Here is a 26,604-nt window from a genome sequence, read left to right as displayed (position 1 = left end):
CGTCGGTATTGGTGCGTCCGTCCTGAGGGACGGCGGCATTGGGGCGTCCGTCGTCAGGGACATGGCCTGGCCAGCGGACAGCGGATTCAGGGCGTCCGTCCTCACGGACACAGCCCACCCGCAGGCATCTGCTCTGCAGGCGTCTCCCTGCCAGCTCGGGGTGAGGGCGCACGGCGGGAGGCGGCTCGAGGCCCGGCCGCCGGCTGCAGGGGTGTGCGGAGCCGGGCGCGCCCCTGCGGGCGGCGGCGTAGGGGGGCGCGGGAAGGTTCTCGGGCCGGGGCGCGTGTCCGAACGCCGTCAGCAGCCGGGAGCGCCGCTCGACTCGACGGCAGGACCGGCCGCGGCTCCCGGGGGAGGCGGCACCGCAGGCGGGTTCGGGCGTTTGTTCCCGGCGCCTCACGGGCTTCGCTAACCTCCCGCGAACACCCTCACGACCGGGACTGGCGCAGTCTGCACCCCAGCCACGCGGTCAGGCCCGTGGCTCGGGGGCGGGGCCCGCGCGGGAGGGGGGCGGGGCCCGGCGTCGGGAGGCGGGCCCGAGCGGTGGGGGAGGGACTGCGCATGCGCTCACCCTCGCTGCTGCTCCAACCAGGCCAGCTCAGCGCGCATCCTTTCCTCCAGCGCTTTCTCGCGCAGGCGCAGCAGCGCGGTCTGGTGCTGCGCCCGCAGCTCCTCCTCCCGCAGGCTCAGCTCCAGCATCTGGAGCGTGAAGTGGCCGGGGCTTCCCGCGATGTTGGCTTTCGAGGGCCCCGCCAGGCTCCACTGTGGTGGGGCAGACCGAGCAGGCCACTCCGGGACCAGCCTCGCTGGGTGGGAGCGTTGCCCCGCCCAGGGGAGGGCACCGCCTCCAAGAAGCCCTCCCGGACTGCCCCCTTACTCCTCCCAACTGCCACCAACCCTCAACCCCCCCCCACCCCCACAACCCCCGGCGCCCTTTCGGCGCCCTTTCGTGCCTCCTTTCCTGAGGCGGAGTACCCCCTTCGCGACTGTGAGCGCCCAAGGGCAGGGCGGGGTACTTATCGTCTGGGGCTCCTCCCCAGCCCTGATCCAGACTGAGCACTCTTAGTGCCCAAGAGGGTCAGGGAAAGACTGGGCCACCTGCCCTGAAATGTGCGGCCTGAAAGGTGGGGACCAGCCCTGCCTGAAGCACTTTGTCGAAATGCCTGCTCTCACCTACCGCCTCAGGCACGAGGATGGGGCCTGGGTGGATGTCAGTTGGAAGGGTGGGTGACGCTGGTGCCGGGGACTGCCTCCCCCAGCCCAGAATCTGCAGAGGAGACACCCTGGGTGCAGGTTCTAGGCGAGGTGGGCCTCAGTGCCTAATGGCTCCAGGCAGTCAGCAGGAGGATCTGAGTCAAAAAGCTGCTGCCAGGGGCTCCTGGGGGGGCTCAGTGAAGTGTCTGCCCTTGGCTGGGATCGTGATCCCAGCATCCTGGGGTCCAGCCCCACATGGGCTCCTTGCTCAGCAGGGAGCCTGCTTCTCCCTCCCCCTCTGCCGCCAGTGCCTCCCCTGAACCCCTCCCCAGCACAAGGCTCCCTGTACCTGGTGGGTGGGGCTGACCCGAGGGTCCAGCCTGGCCCCCGGCCGCTGGTAGGGAGCTTGGTCTGCTCTCACTTCCTGTCTGGGCTCTGAGGACAGAAAGCACACCGTGTTTGGTCATGCAGGGGTTCCAGGGCCCTTTTCTCCAGGAGGGCCTCTCAAGTAGGATGTCTGGGGTAGTTTAGTACCCCCCCACACACACACACAGCTTCACACCAGGAGAATTTAACCATCTCTGTCCCAACGTGAGTTGTATGTGAACCCACTGATGTACAAAAGACCAGACCCAAGGTAGAGGGGCCTCAGGGAGGACTTAGTTCTGTAGCTTCAGTTTCACAGAGGGAGAGACTGAGGCCCCAGGACAGAGTGTGACCCCATCTGAGGTCCAGCACCAAGCAGGTGGGGTGACAGAGCCCAAATCTGAGCCTGAGCGGCTCTTACCGCCAAGCACTGCTAGCTGTCCCTCGGTGCTGGCTGGGATGCAGAAAGGACTTTATAGTTTTAAAATGTTCATTTGAGGACTTGTGTTTCCCACCAAGAGAGCAAAAGGGATTGGATTGTGATTTATCATCCCACTAAATATAACTTTAAAATACAATAAAACAAAAAAGTGACATATGTATATGCAAGTACACATACATAAATGTTCACACACACATACGAAAGAACAATTTTCCAGACACCGGACATCAGGCAATAAAGCACGAGTGAGGGGCGCCTAGGTGGCTCAGAGGGTTGAGCCTCTGCCTTTGGCTCAGGTCATGATCTCAGGGTCCTGGGATCAAGCCCCACATGGGGCTCTCTGCTCAGTGGGGAGCCTGCTTCCCCCTCCCCACCACCTGCCTCTCTGCCTACTTGTGATCTCTGTCTGTCAAATAAATAAATAATTTAAAAAAAAAAAAAGCACGAGTGATCCCTGAGAGACAGACAATGGGTGAGACCCCTGATTGTTGCAGCTTACTGCCTTGAGAATGTTTCTAGGCTGCAGTGTACGGAGGGGAAACTGAGGCAGAGCCTTGTGGACCTCGAGAGGAGAGGAGATGGAGCTGGAAATCTGGAGAGACCCAGGCAGCTAAAACGGACGGAAGAAGGACCAGAGAGGAGAGAGCCACAGAGGGAGAACCTGGAGATTTGGAGTGTTTCCCACGAGCCTTCGGTGGGAACCATACGAGGAGGTTACCCATGCTGGGGAGAGAAGCACGGGAAGGAGCAGAAGGCCTAGATCGCACGTGTCTCCACTAGCCAGACTGGAGAACCTCATGATCCAGGGGTCTTAGGGCAGAGTTCACAGAAGGTTCTGCCTTGGTCGCAGACCGAGCCCTGCCTCACAGCCTCCTGGCAAGTATCAGGGCAACACCTGGAAGGATCTGACTGCGTCCAAGGGACTGCATTCCAGAACAAAGCTCACAACCGTGTGTGGCAGCACACAACTGTAGCTCCCAACAGGGTAAAATGTGAAGTGTCCAGCAGGCATGTGAAGAAGCAAGAAAGCACGGCCCGTGATGAGAGTGCTCCGTCGGCTGAGACAGAACTCGAGGGTAGAATGAGCCGGAGGAGGACTTTAGAAGCATTTATAACTGCATTCCCTATGTTCAAAGAGTCAAGTCGAATCAGGGATATAAAAAAGTGTCCAGATGGAACTTTTAGAGACGAAGCCCAAATGCATGAGAAGAAAAAGACGCGGAGTGGGATTAGTGACAGATCGGACCCCGCCGAGGAAAGGAGGGATGAACTTGAAGACACAGCAGTCGGAACTCTCCGGAAGGAAACACAGAAGGAAAAAAGAAAAAAGCAAGCACACAGAAAGAACCGAAGGTGGCAAAACGCCCAGGTGAGTGGAGGCGAGGTGAGGACACGGGAGTGCGGCTGGACAGTCCGGAACAAAACGAGTACAGCACTCCTGCAGGGCCAAGTTCACAACACGCCCCGAGCACAAGAGACAGAGAAGCTTCAGCCGAACCCGTCATAGCCCGTAATGAAGAGAAAGCAGGAGAGGCAGACGGAGATGAAAGGCGCCTCCTGCGTGGGAGAAGAGCCTGTCCCCAGAAAGCCTGACCCAGCTTTCTCGTTGCCAACACGGCAACTGGAGGACTGGGCAGCGTGTCAGCTGCGAGGAATAACATCCACCTGGACGTCTACGTTGGGCAAAGATGAAAGGAGTTTGTCCTTAGGCTTTATGAAAACAAAAAGACTGTGTCACCGGCACCGTTCATGCGAACGGACGTCCAGGCAGAGTGAAGCCAGAGACAGAATCCCATCTACACCAGCCAGAGCCAGCATGGGAAATGGGAGTGTGCAGACACCTTCAGAGGGGACAGAGTGTTTCCAACAATGAAGGAGACTCGTGGAGGTCCTGAACTGTGTAAGGCAGGTGTCGCCCGGGAAAGGGAAGGGGAAGCCGGGAGAGCCCTCGGGCGGGGGCTCTGCCTGCCCCAGGCACGGGGTCAGGCACCTGCTGCATGCATGTCGAGGACTCACCTGCAGAAGTGGACTTGTCCTCCTGTCTCTGCTGTCCTTCCTGGGGACCCTGGGAGGATGTGGCAGCGTCTCTGCCCCTGGCTGGTTGTGATCTGTGGGGGAAAGCGCTGGAGATGGTACCAGCCGCCTGCGCCCGTTTCACCCGGCCGGCCCGGCCTCTGCTACGTCGGGAGGCTGTGGCCAGCTCCACCCGGGGCCCCACCTGGGACTGGCGGTCTCGGTGCTCGGAGAGGTTGTGGGCTCCAGGACTCGACACACCTGTGGCCGTTCCTGCTCCGAAGCAGAAGCCAAAGCCGGGTCTGGCCTGGCCTGGGGGGAGTGTTTCTCCATCAGACGCTGCAAGAATAAGAAGGCAGAGTGTGTCGTGAGGCCCCGACCTCAGAGGCCTCCTTCATCTGTCCTCCACGTGGGGTTGATAAGCAGCCCCTTCCCTCCAGACAGGGCTGGACGTGGCAGGCTGGGGGAAGGCGGCAGGGGCCGAGCGGACACAGAGTAAGGCCAGAGATGGGGCTCAGACAGCCGGGGAGCCACAGCCCTGTGCCCCAGCTGCAGCCAGGGGAAGGAGAGAGCTGGAACCCGGGGGCGCGTGTGTGTACGGTACCCGCACACACAGGCACATGCGTGTATGTGGTTGTACACAGTCCCCCGGGCTCAGGTACCCTCCTGCTAACGCCTCCCCAACTGCACTGTGAGTACATCCCAATAGTCCCCAACCAAAGCCACAAGAAGGTTGGTCACATCCAAGGAGATCCCAGATGTCACTCCCAGGGCGGGGGTGGGGGGCATCTGTACCACCCGGACCAGCACGCGCAGGGGGCTGGGCAGAGGTGGTTTGGAGATGTGGGGCCCCTGGCCCTCCCGGAAGACCTGCCAGGGCTGTGTGTCCTGCACACGTCTTCAGCTCCCGAGGCCCTCAGCAGAGGGCCCAAGACTCGGGTGGGTGCCAACACGCCCAGGACAGCGGCTCAGGTGGTCATCAGTGCCCTCAGCCAGGAGCCCCTGGGTTAGTCGTGGGCCGAAACGTCCTGTGTCTGCTTTAAACTGAGCGTCTGTGTGTGGCCCACAGAGCTGGCCGCTGGCAGGCAGCCCTGCTGTCCTCCTACGGGCATCGTGGGCCCGCGGTTTAGGTGACACTGTGGCCGCACCCTCCCACAAGGGCAGGTGGCCTGCATGCAGCCCCAGAGCCGAATCCATCTGGGGGGGGCCCGGGCTTGGAGTTGGGGCAGGCGGGGTGGCATTGCTCCGTGGCAGGAGTGGACCATGCTCGTGGAGACCCCTCGAGCCCGCGGGCCAACTGACCTCCAACTGGTGCTTGAAGAGCAGCTGGTCCAGAGCTTTCTGCGTCTCCCAGACCTCCAGCTCCGCCCGCTGCCGCAGAAGCGCCAGCCCCTGCTCTGGCTTCTCCTGGTCCAGCTGCAGGGAGGGCCCGAGCCTCGATTCCTGGGGGGCCCCACAGTGCTGCCCCCATGGCTGCCCCCAAGCCCTAAGCCCCAGAGGGAGGTGGTGCCACACTTCCCTGAGGGACGCCCCCAGAAGCCCCCCACTCAGCCTCTCTGCTCAGCCTCAGGGGGACGAGAGTAACTCCCAGCCCCACCCAGGCGGGCCTCCCGGGGGACGCAGCTGTCATCAGCCCGACAGGGTGGGGGCAGGACACACCTGCAGGGACTTGAGGGAGCTCAGGGACTTCCAGGGGATGTTGGCAAGGTGCCTGGAGCGCTGACCTGCGGGAGCCACAGAGAAGGGGCAGCTGAGCGGCCTCTGCCCTCGGCCCGCAGGAGGGCAGGCGCCCGACTCCCAGCAGGACCCCCGGGGACTGCCCCTGCAGCCAGGGGCAGGGGGAGGCAGCCGCTGCTGAGCCGACTCCGCCTCTGCTTGGGGCTCCTGCCGCCTGAACCTCAGCCACACTCTCCCGGGAGGCATGCCCGAGTCCGCAGACAGCGGGAGCCACGCACACAGACCTTGGCTCATCCTGCCTGCCCTGGGGAACCTGGGACACATCGCCAGCCCTTCAGCCCCTCGGCGGGAACACGCCGGCCTCCCGGGCAGCGAGATGACCGAGCCCAGCTTGTCGGTCCCCAGGCGTCCCTGAGATGTCTGGGCTTGCTCTGGAGAATGAGCACGGGAACCTCCGCCTCCCCGGCCTGGGCGACAGTCCCTAAGGGCAGTGGGGGGCTTCGGCTCGGGCTCTGCACACCGTTGGTGCTCCTGGCTCCTGGGTGGCTGGCTGACTCTAGGGCGACTCCATGGTCAGAGGGGTGGCCGCTGCTCCCTCCTCAGCCCATCTTCTGTCTTCTGGGCCTGTGCCTGGTGGGAGCGGGCAGAGGAAGGCGTGCGGGCTCACTCCCAGGGCTTAGGCTCTACTGGTGCCTCCTGGATGACCATTGCCATCACTGGCCAGGGTACAGAGAGAAAGCCGTCCCCCAGACTGTTCTCCTGCTCCAGAGAGAGCAGAGTGGCCCAGCTTTCCATGGATGCAGGGGCTGTGGACTGCAGTGAAACCAGCCCCAGGGCATTTGCACAGCTCTGAGAAAACTCTGAAGCACAAAGCAGGGGAGAAGCAGGGGCTCAGGCCATCTAACGTGTGCTGAGCGTGGGGTCCCCCTTCCCTCCCTGCTGGCCTCCACGGGGAACGGAGACCCACTGGGGAGAACGGCTTGAAGTCTCTTTTGAGCTCAAGTTCCCTCAAGAAGGAAATATCCTCTCTTGCTTTTGTTTTGTGGCCACTGGGAGAAGCTGGAGGCAGAGAAGGTGCTCGGGACCCCCAGGCCCGACCATCCTGCAGGCACCCAGCAGGCTCAGAGTTCCAGGGAGGGCCACACCGCGTCAGCACCCCCTGCTCACCAGGCAGACACGGGCTCCGTGGCCCTGAGCTCTCAGCCGTGACCTGGGCGAAAGCGGGTTGTCCCCACAGCAGGTGTGTCATGACAAGCGTGTCCCCACTTGTGAGGCTCGGCTCGGGGAATCAGCTCCAAAGCTGGAAAGGAGCTGACAGGATACCATGCCCCGAGAGGGAGCACCACTGGCCCAGGAGCTGACGTCTCCTGGTCTCCGGCCCGGGCCACCGGCCACCACACGTGCCATTTACACTTAAGTGAAAAGGAACTAAAACCCAACATGCCATGCTTCGGCCACACTGGCCCCGTATCCCAGCTAGACAGCCAATGTGGCTGATGGCTACCATACTGGATCTCTCAGAATCTAGAACACTCTCCTCCTTCCAGACGGTTCCACCAGATAACGTGGTCTCAGACTGTCAAGTGTTCACGGCCCACAAGCTCTGACTGAGGGAGCGGTAGGACCTGGCGCAGCCCAAGTGTCGTCTGGGAGGCTTCCTGGAGGAGGTGTCGCACGCAAGCCGGGCACATGCGCTCTGGTGTGCTCGCTGCTTGGTCTCTGGCTACCTGAGATCCTGCTCTCAGCCACTCCAGATGCAGGCAGCTCAGATTTCAAGTGAGTCTTGGGGGCAGCCTGTAGCCTCAGGGTAAAGAGATCCTGCGGGAGAATTTCAGTCTGTGCACAGAGAGACAGGCCCTGCCCCACGGTCAGTGTAAGGAGCGACGTGGGAGGGAGCAAGAAGCTGGGGTGAGCCTCCACCTGTCTTCCATCCTGCTCCCCGCCTCCTGGAGAGGCAGTCTGGAGGTGGGGCCAGGGAGAGGAGCAGGCTTTTCTGGACAGCCTGACACCTGGCCTCAGGTTCCGCTGGTGGAAGCTGCCAGGGCCCTGGCCGACAGCTCCTCCCAGACCAGACTCCGAGGCTCCCGGAAGGCTGTTCACGGACGTGTCCCAGAGCAGGGACAGCTCTGCCTGTCTCCTTTTTCTGGAAGCACGGCAGGTGTGGGTGGGAGCCCTGGGGACCCCGAGGCCCCATGGCAGGTGGCATGGGGCCCTCTAACTGAGCCTGGCCCCTCGGCTAGTGCAGGAGCACCTGCGGAGAGGGGCTGCTCTGAAGGAAGGCCTGTCCTTGCCCTGGAGCCCAGGCGAGCCCCTGACCACTGCCCCCGAATGAGTCCGTGGGGAAGCTCACACCTCGGTGGTGGGCGTCCTTGCAGCCGGTGCCGGATGGTTTTCCCACTGGGATGCGGAGAGGGTCCCCTTCTCTGCTCTCATGCCCCTCCCCATGGCTCGAGGCAGGGCTGCCTGCTCCCCGCTGATGTTGACCCCCCACGAAGGCAGATTCCGCGCAGGGAGCGCGAGTCGGGGGGTGCATGTGTGCCAGGTGCCCTCAGAAGGGCCGGAGTGACAGGGCACTGCTAACCAGCAGCAGTGGAAGTTCAGAGCCCCGCAGTGGTTGTCCTCAGGGTCACGGGCTTTCTGCCTCGACTCTGAGCTTCTCGTCACCCCATTTGACGGTTGAGAGAAAGGGCCACCTGTGCTCCCCTAGCTTTCAGGAACACACAGCTGCGCCAGGTTCCTGGCAGCCAGGACCCAGGTGTGGAGGTGCGGTCAGGCCTGGGGGCCGTCCCCACTGTCCCCTGAAGCCACCAAAGCCGGAGCCTCCTGGGTCCTCAGCCCAACCTCGGTGCAGGGACTGTAGAGCTCACTCCTGCCGGGGCCTCTCTGGGGGTCTCTGGGGCCCGTGGCCCCCACCGTGGATGCCCCTCCCAAGAGGAAGAAGCCACTCCTGCTGCTTGGCCCTGCGGGCGTGGTGGACGGGGCTGGGGGTGAGGAAGCAGGCTGCCCCCCCGGAGGGAAGGCCAGAGCCTCACCCCCTTGCAGGATCTTGGCCAGGAGGCAGTCACCCCCAGGCCACTAGGAATCACCTTGACTCTCACAACAGCCAGCCACCATTACCCGACCCCCGCTCAGCCAACCTTCCAGACGGGCAGCAAGGATGGGCAGTGTGGACACCTGCGTCCAAGCCCTAATCCCGGCTCCTCCCTGGGTGTCCCTGGGCCCCTCACTGCCCCTCCCTGGGCCACACTTTCTAGGACTGGAAACAGGGTGGAAATCTCTGCCGGGAAGCCAGTCACTCATCCTTGTCACTTATCGCTCAGAATCTGACATGCTGTGTGCCCTCCCTCGAGCGTCTCCCGACGCCCAGCCCCACTAAAAGCAGGTGCCTCCAGGGCAGGGCCAGATCCCCGGCTGGCGTCGGGCACAGCAGGGGCTCAGTGGGCACAAGTTGGAAGAGCAGAGGGAGGAACAAACAAGTGAATTAGAAGGCTGCGAAGGCTCCTGGGGCCTCAGGAGATGGGGAGACGGAGGGCCAGGTGTGACGCTCCCCAACGCCAACCCCACAGGCTGGGAGTCCCCCGGGCAAGGGAGGTGGGGGAGACTGACCATGAAATGGGAATGGCAGGACCCCTCCTCCCACAACAGGCTGCTTTCTACATGCATCCCCAGCCACTGTGCCAGGAGCACCCCCCACCAGTCCACCCAGGCCACTCAGCACTCCAGGCAGGGCACTGTCCCACGCACCCCTGCACCCCGGCACTGCACCAGCCCCGTGGTCCCCAGCCAGTCTCCTGAAACCCAGGACAACACCCTTCAGAAGCAAAAGGAAAGGCAGAGAAACCTGGGCCCGCAGATGCTCAGAGGCGGCGGCCCGGGAGCGGGGCCCTTAGTGGACCCTCGATGAAGCAGGTGTTGGTCACGACAGAAGCGTGGCAAGAGCACACGGCACGCAGCTGGGTCCCGAAAGCCTCCAGAAAACTTTAATACTGATGCGTGGACGCTCTCCACGTAGAAAAGGATCTCTCTAACCCATAGGAACGCACCAGAGCATCAGGCAGTGGAGGGGGTCCCCGGCGGACCTCCCCGGCCACCCGACCAGCCAGCCCAGGGCCTGTCCGCGGGCTCGCCCTTACCGCAGCCTCGCACGGTCCAGGGCGTGAGCAAGCCTGCCCCTCTGGCCGCCGACACGTCCTCCAGCTGCAGGGAGCCACAGGTGGGGTCCAGCACGGCTGGCACCCCAAGGGAGCTGGGGGCACACAGACACACACGTGAGTAGAGTCGGGAGGGAACACCCACACGGTACGAGGCAGCTGGGGGGCTGAGGGGCAGTGACCCGGGTTCCCTTGGCCTAAACAAAGCAGCTCTCAGACCCGCTGTGTCCAGAGCTGAAGCCTAAGGGGAATGGGCCTGTGACCAGAGGAATGGGAGGGCATCAGTGAGCAGGTGACACCCTTAGATGCTGAGCCAGCAGTGTCCCCCCAGCCGGGGGGGGCGTCATCTGTGAGCAGCAGCAGGGGGCACTGGGACTCTGGGGACCAGTAGCCCTCGGGAGCTCAGACAGCTGAGGCCCGGCTTCCACTGTCACTGCTAGGCACTGTGCGGGACCGGAGTGCCCTCCGCCTGGAAGCCCGGGCCTGCTCTGCGTCTGCTCCCATGCCACGCCCTTCGTGGGGAGACAGACACTCGGGGGATGAGGGGCACAGGGCACGTTCTTCGTCTCTTGTCCCTCTACCATCTGCAGGGGTATTGTCCTCCAGGCCCGGAGCAGAGCAGGGCAGACACACTAGCCCTAACCCTCACCACTCCCTGCTCATGGCCCGAAATGCTGCCGCATCCCACGGAGGGAGCCTGAGCCAGCCAGGTGTCTGAGGACACAGGGGTCACACCCGGCCTGCTGGACTCGGAGACCGGCCCCCACGTAGGCCACCCTCACCCCCTGCCCTGAGCCTGGCCAGCACATGTCACTAACAGGATTAGGAGGGAGGCGTGAGGGGGGCCTTTCCAGAGAAAGCGGTAGGCCAGGAGAGCCGCTGTGTCCCGAAATGACCGTGGGAACAGGGTGCCGGCATCTGCCGTACACACAGCCCTGCCTCACGTCCTGTTTCTCCCCCAGGCACACAGCGACTCGGGACCGCTGGAGATGGGTGGGGGGGTGGCGGGCAAGGCCCTCCTCCCATGGCTCCTGCCCCTGCAGCCCATGGCCTTGCAGGGGAGGCGGCTGGGAAGAGGCTCCTGGCGAGAGGGAGCAGCCCAGGGGAGGCGATGGGAAGAGCAGGGGGCTGAATCCAGGAAGACCAGGATGGGGCAGGGGCTGCTGCAGGAGCATGTGACCATGAGGGGACAGGAGGGGACGCGTCCCTGCAGGGCTACCCAGCGGCTCTCCTTGAAGGGGATGCCCATGAGGCCATCGGCTGACCAGCTAGGGTCGGCAGACACGCCCCATAAAGGGACACACAGCAAACACGTGGGCTTTGCTGGCCACATAGTCCCTGCCTCTGGGGACATGACCCAGCCCCGCTGCGTGTTGATGAGCCTGGTGCTGACCATGGCTGACTGCCCATGAGGCTTTACCCTCAGATGGCCCGGGGCCCGCGGGCCTCGGTGACCTCGGGCCTAGACTTCCCAGGACAGGGGTTCTCAGAGGATCCCTTGCAGGACTCGTGTACCAGGTTCAGGAGGGCCAGGGGGTGGGGGCAGGGTGGGCCAGGGACTCTGCACGTCTGACGAGCTCTCAGGGCCCAGTGTGAGTCCAGACTCGGGAATGGGCGCAGTGGGAGAACCGTGGGTGCTGGGGTCCAGCCTCCCATGAGCTGTGGGATCCTGGCCATGTCACTGGGTCTCTCTGGGCCTCAGTGTTGCTGTCCATAAAGTGGGAATGAGGACACATCTCACAGGGGTCTGACAGCACAGTCCCAAGGTGCAGGAAGGCCTGTGGGGGGCCGCACACAGCCAGGGCGTGCCCTCCCCCACACTTCCTTCCAGAGACGCTGGGGTGGACGGGCCCTTGGAGAGCGGGGGCCGGCATCCTCACCGTGCCATGCTGCGGACAGGCTGGGTGCCCGGCCAGACAGAGCCCCGTGGTCCCAGCGTGGCCTCACCCCAACTCAACAGCTGCCTGAGAGGCAGTAGGACGGGCCAGGCCCTGGGTCTGGAGAAGTTGGGGGCACCAGCCTGGGGCAGCAGAGGGAAGGCCACAAGCTGAGCAAGGAGGCTTTGACCTTCATCCTCGGACCCAGGCAGTGAGGGAGGAGACCAGAGGCCACAGAGCTGTGAGCAGCCAACGGCAAGGGACAGGCCAGGCAGCTGTTCTGGACACGCTGAGGGCCCCGCAAGTCCCTGTGCCCTGACCCCTGCCCAGGAAGGCTGCTGGACCATCCAGGGCACGACCCTGCACAGCATGGTCGGGGCCAGGGGTACGGTGGGGGATGGGTGTGAGCAGCTGGGCCCTCTGCCCGCCGTGCAGCAGGGGGACGTGCAGATGTGGGGTGTCGGCCTGGAGCTCAGGCCCCAGGGCAGCCTCTGGGGATTCTCCCCTCCCTGACCTCTCCACTGGGGCTGGGGTGCTGGTGGCGGAGAACCTGACGCCCAGCCCAATGCTGCCCCCTGCTGGCAGCAAGTGTTCTATTCCACCAAGGGATCCCCAAAGGCCTCAGGCAGTGCTGGGGAGGAAAGCCACAGGAAGGTGCAGGGTCCGTGGGTGGGTGGTCCTGAGCACTTAGACATGGGACACGGGGCCCAGGAAGGTGAGGCCAGCAGTGTCCGGCTGGGGTCGGGAGCCCACTGCCCACAGCCCAGCCAGAGTGGCATCCCTGAGCCACCGTGTGGCCAGCGCCAGAGCGGGCGGGGCCTGATCTTGGTGTGGGGGCTTCTCACGGTTGGGTCAAGAGCTGGGTCCCTCCCCCAGCAGCCCGGCTGCACCCAGACCCCCGTGCACCCCTGTGCACCCGCTGTGCCCTGCCAGCAGCCCGTGGTGTGGGGGTGTGTGGGGGACGTGCAGGCTCACCTCCCGATGAAGGGGCCGAGTGTCTGGAAGGAAGCCGTGTTTCTTGCCAGCCTGTTATCCAGCTCCAAACGCCCGTCCTCAGTGAAACCTTTGGGGAGATGGACACCAGCAATTGGCAGACAGGAAGGAGCCGCTGAGGGGGCAGTGGGGATGGAGGGAGGGTCACCCCCACCCCCAGCGCAGGAGGAGCCTGGAGGGCTGTGTCCACTTTCTCGCCCCTCTTCGGAGGCAGGGCAGGGAGGTGGCAGGCACATAAGCCTCGGGGCCAGGTCTCACCCCTTCTCCCACCAGGGCCAAGGTGTTGACAGGGTCTCTAGCTGATGGAAAGCTCAGCGCATGTCTGGGCTCTGCCAGGACTGTCCCCAGCGGCCCCCCAGGTGGCCCGGACATCTGCTATGGTATCGTCATCATTTTCTCCCTTTTAGGGAGAGGAAGCTGAGGGGCATGGAGAAAGTGGGGTCCCCTTGGCCTTTGGTGGGGCTCGGGGGCCGCTCGTGGCCCGGGCAGCGGCTCTACCTTGGGGCTCCCTGTAGTGGTGGCCTCTCGGGCTCACGCTCTGCCGCCTCTCCCAGTCAGGGCTCCACGGCAGCGGCCTTTGGTCCAGGAAGCAGGTGGGAGGGACCAGCGTCCTGGCCGGCTCGTCATCCCGGTCCCAGGGGCCCCCTCTGCTCCTGTCAGGCACCAGGGCCCCCGAGCAGACGCGGGCGGCAGGCACAGTGCCAGGGTCTGACACAGGGTCCCTGAGAGCATCTGGTGTCTCCGGCCTGTGCAGCTTGGCCGTGAGGATGTCGATGCGCTGCTTCAGGACATTGGCCATGGTCTCCAGTGCCTGCAGCCGGGCCTGCTTATAGCGGAAATGCAGGGACCCCAGGGTGCCCAGGCGCTCGCTCTCCTCAGGGTCCAGGTAGATGCACATGCCTGGGCGCGGGGGGCGGGTGGTCAGGTCCTGGAGCTTCAGGGGGCCCGGGGAGGAGCGGGAGGACGTCAGCATGGGGGCACCGTCCCAGCCGTCCCGGGGGCCGCCCATCTCTAGAGTCTCAGAGCGGTTCAAGGCTCTGTTCAAACACAGGCAGAAGCTGCAGGGAGAGAAGGTGCGGAGGGTCAGGCCGCGGCACGCTGGAGCACAGGCGTGCAGGGGTGAGCCTGGCACAGCTTCTGGGAAGGAGCGCGTCTGATGACAGTGACTCTCTGCGGCTGGAGGTGTGGCTACGGGGTCTCTAGACAAGAGCCGGCCACACAGGGCTGAGAAAGACCGAGTTCTGGGGTTTCACACTGAAAGCCTGGGCGACGAGGGAAGAAACAGATGAAGCAAAGAGTCTCGGATGCGCAGCTGTGCGGGCGGACAAACGGCAGCCAAGACCACGGCGCCCGGGAGGGGAGCATTGTCACAAGCCCCATATCTCATAAGGTCAATGCCCACATGTATGAGGAACGCCTGCAACTCAACAATAACAAAAACATCACTTTTCCGTAAAAAGGAAGGAATCCCGACAGCAGCCACACCGCAGATGAACGAGGAGGACGCGGTCCCCAGCGAGGTCTACAGAGCACAGAGGGACCGACCCCGAAGGATCCGCTCCCAGGAGGGCCCGGAGGAGTCAGACCACAGATGCAGGGAGGGGGAGTGGGGTGCTGGCGGCTGGGAACAGGGTTTCACGGGACAGAGTCCGGTGTTGGCAGACAACCACGTCCTGGGGACGGACGGCGGGGACAGTGCCCAGCAGTGTGAGTGCACCGATGCCCCCAGACTGTGCACGTAAAAGCAGTGAAGACGGTGAATCCACGTTATGTGTATTTCCCTACAATTTCTCTAAAATGTGGAGGGAAAAAAGAACACAAGGAGGAAGACGAAGGATCCACAGCCTTGCCTGCCGGGGAGGACCCCAGGGGGGGCATCAGGTCAGCGCGGCCAGGAGCCCCCCTGCTGGCCTGTCTGCAGAGGAAGGGGCTGCCAGTGGGTGCGGGTCTCTCAGGTCCGGGGGCAGGAGCCTGTAAGCGCTCACTGAGCTGCACCGACCAGACATCAAGTTTAAACAGGTAAAAACCACGCAGCCTCCTGGGCTGCTCTGTGGACCAGGGCCCTGCAGGGGTGCCCTGAGCAACATGGGGGACGGACTCCTGACCCCTCCAGAGGCTGCCCAGGGAGGGGCCTTCGGAACAGCTGCCGGGGCTCCCTTAGCAAACACAATAGTCGGGGCGCCTGGGGCTCCTTCGTTTGGGCGTCTGCCTTCCGCTCAGATCATGATCCCGAGGTCTGGGATCGAGTCTTGTCTCAGTTTCCCTGCTCAGCGCGCTCCACCCCCCCGGCCCCTCCCCTGCTCTTGCTCTCTCTCTCTCGAATAAATATAGTCTTAAAAAACAAAGTACGCACAGTGAAAACAAAGCAAAAACGGAAGGGAAAACACGGAGAAGGAGGCTGGCGGAACACAGAGGAAGCGGGGACCCCCCTGCTGGGGGTGCAGGTGCGGAATGGCACGGCCCGTGAGGAAAGCCGCCGGCCGGCCCCCCAGGAATGGAACGCAGACCCCCCCTGAGAGGCCCGGTGAGGTCATTCCCAGGTCTGCAGCATGACACAAGACGGGCATCCCAACAACTCATTCGCTGCCGCCGAAAGGGGGAGGCGGCCCAAACGCCCACCAGCCGGCCCACGGCCACGCCGTGTGCAGCATGTCGCGCCGGGGAATCTTATTTGGCCGTAGAGAAGGAACGAAGGCCCACGGCGCACTACAGCAGGTGAACCCAGAAGACATGCTCCAAGGAAGAAGCCAGACCCCAACGACCAGGTGCTGCGGGACCCCGTTCCTGGGAGCCCCCCCCCCACAGATGCGTCCATGGAGGCGGAACGCAGCCAGGCGGTGGGGGCAGCAGCTGCTGGGCATGCGGTTTGCTTTCAGGTGGGGTGCTGAGATGTTCTGTGAGCAGGGAGAGGGCGTGGGCCCCCAACACAGGGGGTGGCTCGATGCCCCTGCCTCGTGCACCGTGAATGGGCCATGAGATCCAGTATTCCCCATGATCATCGGCTCTGGGCAGAGGGAGCCCCACCCAGCCACGGGGGCCCATCTACCCACCTGCCCGGGGCCTCCTGGTCCCCCAGCACCATGCCGGAGGTCACCTTGCTCCATTCCAGCACAGGCGACCTCAGGCTCCCGGGAGCTTCCAGGCCCTAGAGCAGAAGGGAGCACAGTCAGAGCCCTGGCCAGGCCGGAAGACCCCAAGACCCTGTGTCTCAGCCCCACACGAGCCCTGACCTCTGGAGGCACTCAGGCTGGACCCCGTGGGGGCTCCCCCTCCAGGGCAGAGGCAGTGGGTTCCTCCCCTCCATGGCCTGGGGAGGCAGCCTCTGGGTCTGCTGGGAACCAGGAGGCTGAGCTGGTCAGCCCCACACCCCCACCGCCCCCAGCACCTACCGTGGACTGTGCACAGTGTGGGAAGAAGGTCACTATGCCGGGGGTCGTCTGGGAGACCATAGGGACAGCCTTGCCGAGGACGGCCTCCCTCTGCTTCCTGTACACGTCCTGCAGCCGCTGATTCCTCAGCTCCAGGGCGCGCACGGCCGAGGCCTTCTCCTCCAAGGCCTGCCGCCGCCGGGCCTGAGTTTTCTGGCGCATGAACTCCCGCAGCGCCTCGGCACTATAGGGGTGGCCCAGGGCCCCCCGGGGCTTCGGGCAGGGCGGCGGCACCCGCCCCTCCTTCTCTCTCCCAGGTGCACCCCCGGTGGGCCTCAGCCAGCTGTGCTCCATCTCCGAGGGCGGCGGGTGCGAGCCTCTGGCCTTGCCCAGGGTGCTGGTGCCCTGTGGGAAGGAGGCGCTCCAGGACCGTGGGCCACAAGGGCTCCAGGCTGTCCGGGCAGGGGTCTTCCAGTCTGCATGAGTGGCCCAGGTCCGCTGGGACCTGGAAGCCCGCCCGACTGAGGCGCTCCCGGGCTGTTGGAGCAAGGAGGTCAGGCTCTCAGGGGGACCCCCAGGCCTCTGAAAGGAGGGGTTCCGTCCTTGGGCTGCTCCAGTCCGCTGTGTCCTGGAGGCCTGCCCGGCCAAGGCGCTCCAGGGCCGTTGAGGCAAAGAGGTCAGCTTCTCGGGGGGACCCCCGGGCCTCTGGAAGGAGGGGTTCCGTCCTTGGGCTGCTCCAGTCCGCTGTGTCCTGGAGGCCTGCCCGGCCAAGGCGCTCCAGGGCCGTTGAGGCAAAGAGGTCAGCTTCTCGGGGGGATCCCCGGGCCTCTGGAAAGAGGGGTTCCGCCCTTGGGCCGCTCCAGTCCTCTGGGGATAGGACTCCCGCCCAGCGAGGGTGCTCCAGCAATTCCCAGTGGGGAAGCTGCTGGCACGGTCTCGGGAGGAGCGCCTCCCTTTCAACCCTGCTTGAGGACTCTTCGAGAAGGAGCCCCAGGGGCCCCACTGCCTCCTCCCTGCTGGGTCCTGCAGCCACAGGTTTGACTGTCCTAGCTCTAGCCCTCCGGTGGGGTGGCGATGCCGGGCCAGCTCCAGCCCGGCCTGGATCTGCTGGCGGAGGTCTCTAAGGATAGTCAAAGCATTTTGGATGGTCATAGGCTGATCACAAGAAGCCAGGTGCGGTGTGTTGGTGGACAGTGGCGGGTCATGGCAGACAGAGGCTGGGCTGGGCATCCGGGGGCAGACGGGGGAGCTCTCGGCCGCTCCGACTTTCCTGCTATCTCCTGCAAAGACAGGTGGTCACAGGTGTCCGGAGCTGTGGGGCCCCAGAAGGAGCAGGGCGAGCTCCCCGCCCAGGCACCCTCCGCCCTGCTCCCAGGGAGCTCGCCCCTAGGCCCTCACACGCATCGTGGGCTCAGGTGCTGCATGGGGGTGACTCGAGACTGCCTAGCACCCGGCACAGAGACACCCACTCTAGACTTGGCGGAAACAGCATGAGTGGGGGTTGGTATGTTTGCTAGAGGAACCACTGACGCTCTTCTCCTGCACTCCCTATGGTGGTGGAAACACTAGACGGCTGGGCCTGCCTCCTGGGAGCCTTTCCTTGGCTTTTAAAGATAAGGATTTCTCCAAGTCCTGATGGTGGGTTGGCAGGGCACTCGACAGGCCGCCGGGGAAAAGGTGCTGCAACACCCAAGGCCACCTCCTCCCTGCTCCGAGCCCACCCTCCAGACGTCCTAGCAGAGCAGGGAGGGGCCCGGGCGGAGAGGTACCAGCTACCTAAGTCCACGGTGGGGGACTGGTCTCTGGAGGGAGCCTTGCTCCGAAGCCTGGGGAAGGCAGGAGCGGGCCCGAGGAGGGCCCTCGCCAGGGCTGGTCCTTTCCTCCAGGCGTACACACCAACCAACTCAGAATCTTAAACAGAGAAAACGTACACACAGCGGAGTGGCTGGGACCTTCCGAAGGCGGGCGACACGAGGAGGTCTTCGGCCCCCGGAAGCCCCCGGAGACAGGTCACACACTCTCAGAGGAGCTGGGGGGAGCCTCAGCCACTCGGCCTGGCCGAGTCCCAGGATGACTCTGGATGGTGACCTGACTTCTTTGACACTCGGTCAGTGGGATAATAAAACCCGTTCCCCTCGGCTTTGCCTGTAAAGCCAAGTAAAACCAAGGCCATGGGCCCAGGTGCCCTGCACATCCTGGGTCAACGCCGGCCCATCCCAGCAAGGGCCAGAGTCGGGAGGCGGCGCGAGGGCGAGTCTGTACTATGGCGGACCTCGCCCCTGATCGGACTACGCACGGTCTTTGCTGTGGGGCTCCACCTACGAGCATGTCCCGGCCATGGGACGAGGGGTCCCAGGGAGCAGGGACACAGACGCCCACTGCCTCTGAAGCATGAATGAGCTTTCCACAGCAGATGCTGCCACATAAGAAACGTCACTTATGAAAGCCCTACTTCATAATCCCACAGCACACACCACTGCCGGCATCAGCACCCCCATTACAGACCAGGCTGCTGGCAGAGGCCAGAGCAGTGGCCAAGCCTTAGCTATCCCCCGATATGCACACACGTGTTCACACTCACACACGGACATGCGCATGCGTACATGCACAGATAGGCACACACACACAGATGTGCACACACGTGTTTACACTCACACACAGACATGCACACGTGTGTTCACACTCACGGAGACACACGCAGAGACACGCACATATGCGTGTGCACAGACATGCACACACACGCAGACGTGCGCACATGTTCACACACAGAGACATGCACATGTGCACGTGCACAGACACGCACACACGTACACAGACAAGCACACGTGTGTTCACACTCACACACAGACTGGCACATGTGTGCACACAGAAAGCACACACTCACACACACATAGGCACAGATACACATAGACACAGACACGCACGCATACGCCCACATACACACACGTGCACACAGTCACACAGATACGCACACATACACACAGACATGCACGTATATACATACAGACTCACAGACACACAGACGGGAACACGTGTGTTCACACGCATAGACACATGCTCACATACATGCACACACACACAGGCATACACACACGCACACTGCATCTCCCCCTGAGCCAGCCCTGGGCAGGAAGCTGGACTTCCCAGGCAGGAAGCTGTCCTGCCTCCCACGAAGCGGGGTATTTTTGCCAAGGGAGGGTGCCTTATAGCCCAGACCATGCAGAGACTGACCCCCGGGGCCAGGCAACCAACAGGATCCCTCCCCCACCTCCTAGACCCAGAGATAATCACAGGCCTAGAGTAGCAGGCCCCAAAAAGGGGCAGGGGCCACATCAAGCCATGCCCTTCATAGGCCACACCTGGAAGGACCACCTCGGTCACACCCTGAAGCCCAGGCCTCCAGGGCAAGACCCAAGGCTACACCACCTTGCAGTCTTGCCCTTTGTAGAGCCACATCCCTCCAGGACCTGCCCCCAAGGCCACATTCCTCCAGGGAGGGCCCTTGAGGCCATACACTCTCACACAGACCCCTGGGACACCCACAGGTAAGAGCCAGGTCCGACTCCAGCTCTGCCCGGGACAGGCTATGGGCCTTGGGGTGAGTGACTTCACTTGGTTTCCCCGTCTGCAGGACCACAAGCAGGAAAGTGGTCACTCTCACCGCAGGTGCTGGCTGGGGAGGGCGAGTCGGGGTTTTGGAAGGGACCAGTGGGATGGGGCTCCCCAGCAAGACTCCTGCGCCCTGGCCCCGGGCACTGCTGAACTGCGCGAAATCACCACCACGGCTCCCTCTGTGGGGGACACCACGCAGGGACCCCCGCCCCTGGCAAGGGGGCTGCCTGCTGGCCAGACCCCTCCCAGGCCCCTCCATCTCTGGCCGCTCACCCCCCATTAGCCCGCCAGAAGGGTCTAGGTCGATAAATGGGTCCTGATGGGCACATTTTTTCTTCTGCCGAGCAGTTTAATGGCAATTAATTTTTTTTACAAGAGGATTTTTAATCTGTGGAAATGGATGAAGTCCCCAGGTGCCCTGTCAGAGTTCCAGGGCCGACCTAATCTATGATAAAAAATGCAAAGTGAGGGGCTATAATCTGAAATTAAATATTGGGCTTCATTTTCCTTCGGCCCGGATGGATGAATATTTTATAAGTATTGCGATTTAATTTTTTGTTAACTACAGCAAATTCCTAATTCATCCAATTCCCGAGGCCTCTGGCTCCGACCTCTGACCCCAAGCTCATCTCTCCTTAGCCCAGCTGTGACTTGGTCACTGACAGCAACTAATGGTCCAGTCCGTCAGGGTGACACGTGGTTACGATGATAGATGCAGCTGTGGCACGCCCTCTGACCCCGTGTCAGGCAGAAAGCAGGTCATTTGTCAAGCAGACCATTAAAATAAAGCAAACCACAAAGCTGAGGAGCAGGAGGAGACAACGATGCAGAAAACTGTGATATCTTGTGCCTTTTCAGTGGGCCTTCTAGAACCTTCTAGAACCTTCTGCATGGCTCCCAACGTCCCTCCCTGTCAGGTTCGAGATGGGGTTTGCCCTCCTCTCCTGTCGCCTCCTGCCCTGCTCAATAAATGTGTTTGTCCCAGCGGAAGGCGGCCGCCTGCCTCCCTCGAGGGCCCCAGAAGCCCGCGTGGAGGAGGAAGGAGGTCACGCGTCCCGCCGGAGCCAGCACCGCCCCCAGCAGAGGTGTGGGTCTGAGGGCGCGCAGCAGAGAGACGGGCGCAGGGCACGGGCAGAGCGCTCACCGCCCGGCTCTCTCAGGTGAGGGGCACAGGCCTGGAACTGGCTCACCGGTGTGGGCCTCTGGGAGCCTCAATGTCCCCATCGACAGAATGGGAGCCCACCTGCCTTGGAGGAGGGCTGTGAGGGTCACCAAGCTGATGTCCGGGGAGGGCGGCCACTCTGCACTGACCGCCCAGAGGGACACTGCCTTTCTCGTTCCCCACACGCCACACAGGGCCCTCCTGGGGACGGCCTGGTCCGGTCCGAGGGCACGGCCCCAAGCCTACCCAGGCTGGACTGCAGGGTCCCTGCCAGGTGCCGCCGCCCCAGCACCCCAGCCCGGCCCCAGGGGAGAGACGCCTGAAGGAGAAATTCCTTTGCGACCTCAAGCCCGTCACCGTCCCCGCTCTTCTGTGACTCTCCTGGGACGTGGTCAGCCATCGCCACCCCTGCTTCAAGTCCCCCAGAGGGTCCGGAGACCATGGACATGATGCCAGGCCCTTCCTGCCACCAAGGGCTCGGGTGAAAGCAGGTGTTCTGGGCTTGCTGCCCGGAATCAAACCCAGACCCGGCGGGGAGGGAACGCACTCCCTCCACCAGGGCTCCCGCTGCTGAAGGCCGCGGCGTGGCGGCTCCGGGGATGCTGCGGAGGCAGAGCCGACACCTCGTCCCCCAGGCACCGCGCAGCCGCCCACTCACACAGGCGCGTGCGGGCTATCCGTGTGTGGGGCGCATGGCGGGGTGAGCGGCTCTGCGTGCCTGGACACCTCCTCGGTCTGGGGCCGTCGCAAGGACAGCCCGCTGCTCGCTTTCACGCCATCGCCAGGAGTGGCCCTTGCGTGGGGGGACCCCTGGCACTGCGGTGACGGCCAGGGTCGGCGGTTCCCCGAGATGTGGACACCAGGACTGCCCCTCCCCCATGCCCTGAAGACCCCCCCGCCCCTCCCCCAAGCCCAGCCCCTACCGATCCCACAGCAGCCCGGGCCTCTGCTGGCCAGTTGTCTCAGCGCCAGAAACCTTGTACCAGAACCTTGTGCCCACCCGGGGAGCGGGGGCCCGGACTTCCACCCCCAGGCCCTGCTGCAGCCCCGACGGGCAGACCTTACCTTGGTTCCTGGTGGCTCCCCGGGGGACGGGCGCTCGGGGGGTCTTCTCCCTCTTGCAAGAACTACTTTGCCTTTTGGCTTTCTCCCGGGGAACTTCGGGGGAGGAGAGAGGATAGGGGAAGGTGAGCAGGGACATTCCCAGAGGCCGCCCTGCTTCTGCGCCTGTCCGGCCGGCTCCCTGGACCTGTGCCAGAGCCGGCGGCCGAGAGCAGGACCAGAGGGATACGCTTGACGGCCCGCCCCTCTCCGTGGTCTGCGTGGGGTCACCCTGGGAGAGACCCCCAACCAGATTGGTCACAGATTCCAGCATGCCTGGGCCAAGAGGAGGACAGAGTGGCCTCCCAGCTGGGTCTCCCCTGCCCACCTCAGGCTGACCTACAGCCCTTATGCTGACTCAGTGGGCTGTCCTGGAGCGGCGACCAGCCAGGCCGGCCAGGGGCTCAGCAGGGGCAGGGGGTGAGAATGAGGGCCACAGGGGCTTTGCATGGTGGGGTCCACCGGGCTGGATAGGAGGGGACATGGAGACCCCAAGGGGGTAGAGGCAGTCCAAGTCCTGTGACAAACAGAGGCTGGCAGGAGGGCGCCAGCTGCCCGAGGGCCAGTGTGGCCCCCTTTCCCCGTGCCGTTCGGCCTCAGTGTCTTTGTCCGTGGCTGGGGTACGGCTGCCTCTGCGGGGGCATGAGGAAGCCAACTGGCCAGTGCTGTGTGAACGGGGCCAGCGGTGCTTGGGAAGAGCCTGCCCAAAGGACTCCCCAGGCCTGGGCCGGCGCCTCCGTCCTCACTGCTCAGAAGCTGCCGGCAGGAGGCGCCACCAGCCAGCCCAGCCCACACGAAAAGCCCTGATTCTGTAGGTCCAGCGACACAGGGCCCTAGAGTCAGACCCTCAGACGGGGCTGTGGCGGGGGCAGGGGACAGGTCTGCATGTGACGAGACAGAGCTCGGTCTGGGCAGAGGACCACGTCCTGGGGACGGACAGGGGGACGGTGCACAACAGAGTGAACGCGCTGTCGTCCCCGGACTGCGCACTGAAAAGTGGTGAAGGGGGTAAATCTTGATATGTGTATCTTAGCATAATTTAAACAGAAAAGACCTAGGCTCTGCCCTCTGCCTGCTTCCAGAGGGTTCTAAAACGCAGAGGAAGAGACGTGACGGTCAAGAGTGGTGACCAATGACACTAGATGCTGAGGCCCCAAGTGGCCTGTGGCCAGTCCTGACCTGGGCTGAGCAATCCCAGTGGCCTCTGGTGCTTGGGGAGCTGAGGCTATTGGGGTCCCCATGGGCAGGGGAGGAGAAGGTGGGGTGAGGGCTGTGAGCCCCAGCCGGCCTGGGCACCTGGCATGGGGAGTGGCTGCAGCCCATGGCTGGGCCAGAGCTGGACGCTGTCCCCTTGGCTCAGACCGGCAGGACCCTTGGGCCCAGTCAGCATCTGACAGCTTAGATGTCCAGCTGGGACATCTAAGTGCATTCCAGACTCTTTAAGTGGACCTCCCTCTGGCCTCCAAGCGTGGCTCCTGTCTGCCTCTCCAACCTCACCCCTTCTATCTGTTGAGTGAAGGAGTGAGCCCAAACCTTCCCTTGGCCCCGGCCTCTTCCCACCTGCACGAAGCCTGCCTACGCACGACCAAGCACTCAGCACCTCCAGGCCCAGGGGAGGGCTCAGCCCAGCCCTGTGGCTGGTGTGTGACTACGAGGGAAAGAAGTCATCCATTCTGTACAGGGAACCCCTGGCCCTTTGCACCTGCGCTGCCTCGCAGGGCCTGCCCGCCTTCCTGCCCTGAGGGGGAGGCAGAGGTTGGAAGCCACGTTCCAGAAAACAGCAGGCTCGGTCCAAATCTGGGCCTGGCCCTTCTCTGGCGGGGGCCTCTTTAGCGTGGTCTGAGCGGAGTCACACTAGAGCCGGTGGCGTAGACAGAGGGAAGCCGCAGGGTCCGGATGCGTCCGCCCTGACCGCTGCCAGAGGGCCCGGGAGGGGGGCTGCCAGGGCGGCCAGGCGTGCAGCCCCTCACCTGAGGCCTGGCGCTGAGGGACCCCGGAGGGCCTGCTCCCCGGGCCGCGGATCGTCTTGTCTTCCACTCCGCACGGAGCCGCCCTCAGGGTGCCCAAGCCTGGAGAGGAGCGAGAGGGGCACCGTGAGGGCGGGTTCCGTGCAGACCCTGCGGGGCAAGGCCCCTCGTAGCAGCCACTCATCCGCCTCCAAGCAGCACCTGCGGCGGAAGCCCGGGGCCCGAGGGCCTCCCACGGGGCCGGAGGGGCCTTCTTCGGCCTCCCCGCCTTCTTCCGGGCGTCCGGCTTGGAGGCTCTGTAGAGGTGGGAGGCACTGGACGGGGCAGAGGTGCCCAGGGAGGCGCAGCTGGCCTGCCACTGGGCCTGGGCCCGGGTCCTGTCCCTCCGCAGCTCCAGCCGTGGGCTGCTCTCTCTGGGCTGCCGCCGGGGCCCCAGCACCTGGGGGGGCCTCTCCTTCCAGGGCCCGGGGGGAGACGTGCAGGGCTCGTGGCCCCCAGAGGAGCCGGAGAGGCGGCCTGATGACACCGAGCTGTCCCCATCCTTGGCCTCCTCGCCTTCTGACCACACCGGGTGGTTGCGGGCCTTCCCCCGGGGGCCTGGCTGCTCGATGTTGTCAGACCAGGCCGTGTGGGGAGCTCCCCGCAGGTCACCTGGCTGCTGGGAGGGCCCGGGCCACCTCAGGGCAGCCATGGTCTCATCCTCAGCCTCAGGGGGACAGAGCCCGGATTCCCTGGGGACAGAGAAGCAGACCGCGAGTCAGGCGTGGAGACCCGGCCGTGCTGAGCAGAGGGGCATCTCAGACCGTGCGGCCCTCCAGCCCCCGCCCTGCTCCCTCGCCCTCCTGTCTCAGGGTGCCCACAGCCGAGAAAGTTGGGGGGCTGATAAAACGCCCCCAGGCAGGGCAGTGCCATGACCTTCTCTCCGATTGCCACCTCGAGCCTTGGAGGCAGGCACGAACATCAACCCAATTCACAGAAGGGGAGACTGAGGGTCCAGTAAAGGCGTCCAGCAGGGGCACGCTGGCCCCCCAAGTCCTCCAGCCTCACGCTGACCCAGCCACCCTCCTGGGCAAGGAGGCTGTCCCTCGCCTCAGCAGCACAAACACTACCTGGCTTGGCTCCGGCCCTTCAGTTGGGGGCGGCCCAGGGTCCTGAGGAGCCAGAGGGACAGGGGCAGCATCTCTGGTTATCTTTGGGGTGGGGCTGGATCACTTCTCCTAGGCCAGCAGGCAGCGCCCCCATGACCAAGGTCGACATGGCCACCGGGCCAGGTCAAGGGCAGAGCCCAGTGAGCTTCCAGTCGCCGCCTGCCTGGGGTCGGCTGGTGCTTTCCCAGGGCCGCCCGCTGGCCTGCAGCCCGGTGTCCATCCCTGCTCAGGACGGGGTGGCCACTGCGGGCTAGAGGGCTGGCCTGCCCCGGTCCCCTGGCCCACGATGGAAACCCTCAGATAGTCGTGGAAACTGGGTGGGCATGGCGATCTGCCGGGCCCCAGGCTGGTGATGGCCGGGCGAGCCTTCCTAACCCGCTGTCCCTCAGCAGGGTGGGAGAGAATTCTGGGTGGCCTGTGACAGCACAATTACCCCATGTCACTCAGCGACAGCAAGGCCTTTGACTCCTGCTGGGACGGTGAGCAGGCCCGCCCCTATCCTCCAGGGCACAGGAGTCTATAGCTGTATGTATGGCAAGTGGACTGGCCAGGACTGGGGGGCGGGCTCAGCTAGAGGGCGGCGGGGGGCAGCCATAGTGCAGGGCTGGGGGCAGAGGTGGGGCTTGACCCCAGGCTCAAGCCCAGTTCTGGGCAATGTCAACCTGGGAGCCCCGGGGAGCCAGCCCAGGACACGGCCCCAGCGGCTGGACGAGAGTCTCAGTCCTCCAGCCCGAAGCCTGCTGGGAACCACTGCCCAGGCCACTGCCTTCGGCTCCTTGGGGCAGCTCAGGGCAAGCAGGCCCTGGCTTCTCAGTTCTCCCTGGCACACGCGCAGGGCATCCTTTGGCCCACGGACACGCTAGCTGAAGAAGTCTGAGCCCCAGGACCCCCTGGCCTGCATCCTTGGCCCTGCCTCCTAGGGGAGCACCCCAGGCGGGTCCACCTGAAGCGGGCGTCCTGTCACCTCCTCGCCGACCCTGGCAGGGCAGTGTGCTGGGGAAGACGTGGACGCTGTCAGCTGGCTCTGAGCTCGGCATGGCCCCGAGGAGGAGAGCTGCTTCCCGTCCCCGCTCTGCCCCCAGCCGGCTGAGTAACCTCGGGTGACCAGACACCCCACCCTGCCCTGCCTCTGGGTATTGTGAGCTGCTGGTGAGTTCACGCCAGCAGGAGGGCACGAAGCAGGGTGGCCCACGTCCATGAGCAGCGGGCCGGCTGAGCTGGCCGCGAACGCTTCACTTCCAGGATGCCCAGAGGAAGGGGGGTCTGCCGCAGAAGAGCTGCTCACTCCAGCAGAAGGGAGAGCCTCCTTGACGCTTATCCTAAGAGCCTGTCCTGGGGAGGCAGGGATGCCTGGAGAGGGTTGCCCCCCGGACAGGACAAAGGGCAGGGCTCTGAGCCCAGCGGGCCCCTGGTCGCAGAGGACATGGTCCCATGTGCAGCCACCAGCAGAAGAAAGGGAACGCCCCAGGCACAGGCCCTGCTCAGAATGTGAGGTTCTGCCCTTCTCCTCCAAAACCAGCTTCTCCTGCAGTT

At 64.0% G+C, this 26,604-nt stretch overlaps 1 protein-coding gene across 1 annotated transcript in view; it reads right to left on the bottom strand.

Annotated features, from left to right (window-relative positions):
- The window catches only part of CCDC187 (coiled-coil domain containing 187), a 35,652-nt gene extending 10,626 nt beyond the window's left edge, over positions 1-25,026 (bottom strand). The window contains exons 1-17 of the mRNA XM_082695201.1: positions 24,784-25,026; positions 24,125-24,654; positions 23,927-24,025; positions 21,921-22,013; positions 17,858-17,992; positions 16,103-17,361; positions 15,764-15,858; positions 13,212-13,771; positions 12,696-12,807; positions 9,745-9,938; positions 6,213-6,287; positions 5,675-5,739; positions 5,318-5,431; positions 4,221-4,354; positions 4,019-4,110; positions 1,544-1,629; positions 572-762 (exon numbers count right to left, since the gene is read on the bottom strand). Coding sequence (XP_082551327.1) covers positions 572-762; positions 1,544-1,629; positions 4,019-4,110; positions 4,221-4,354; positions 5,318-5,431; positions 5,675-5,739; positions 6,213-6,287; positions 9,745-9,938; positions 12,696-12,807; positions 13,212-13,771; positions 15,764-15,858; positions 16,103-17,361; positions 17,858-17,992; positions 21,921-22,013; positions 23,927-24,025; positions 24,125-24,654; positions 24,784-24,884 — 3,935 coding nt within the window. The 5' untranslated portion in view covers positions 24,885-25,026. The remainder of the gene's footprint in view (positions 1-571; positions 763-1,543; positions 1,630-4,018; positions 4,111-4,220; positions 4,355-5,317; positions 5,432-5,674; positions 5,740-6,212; positions 6,288-9,744; positions 9,939-12,695; positions 12,808-13,211; positions 13,772-15,763; positions 15,859-16,102; positions 17,362-17,857; positions 17,993-21,920; positions 22,014-23,926; positions 24,026-24,124; positions 24,655-24,783) is intronic.
- Between the last annotated feature and the right edge of the window lie 1,578 nt (positions 25,027-26,604).

Source organism: Mustela nivalis, assembly GCF_964662115.1.
Source record: "Mustela nivalis genome assembly, chromosome: 13".
NCBI lineage: Eukaryota > Metazoa > Chordata > Mammalia > Carnivora > Mustelidae > Mustela > Mustela nivalis.
The sequence above is the reverse complement of the archived record's forward strand: the minus strand, read 5'-3'. Positions and strand labels throughout refer to the sequence as shown.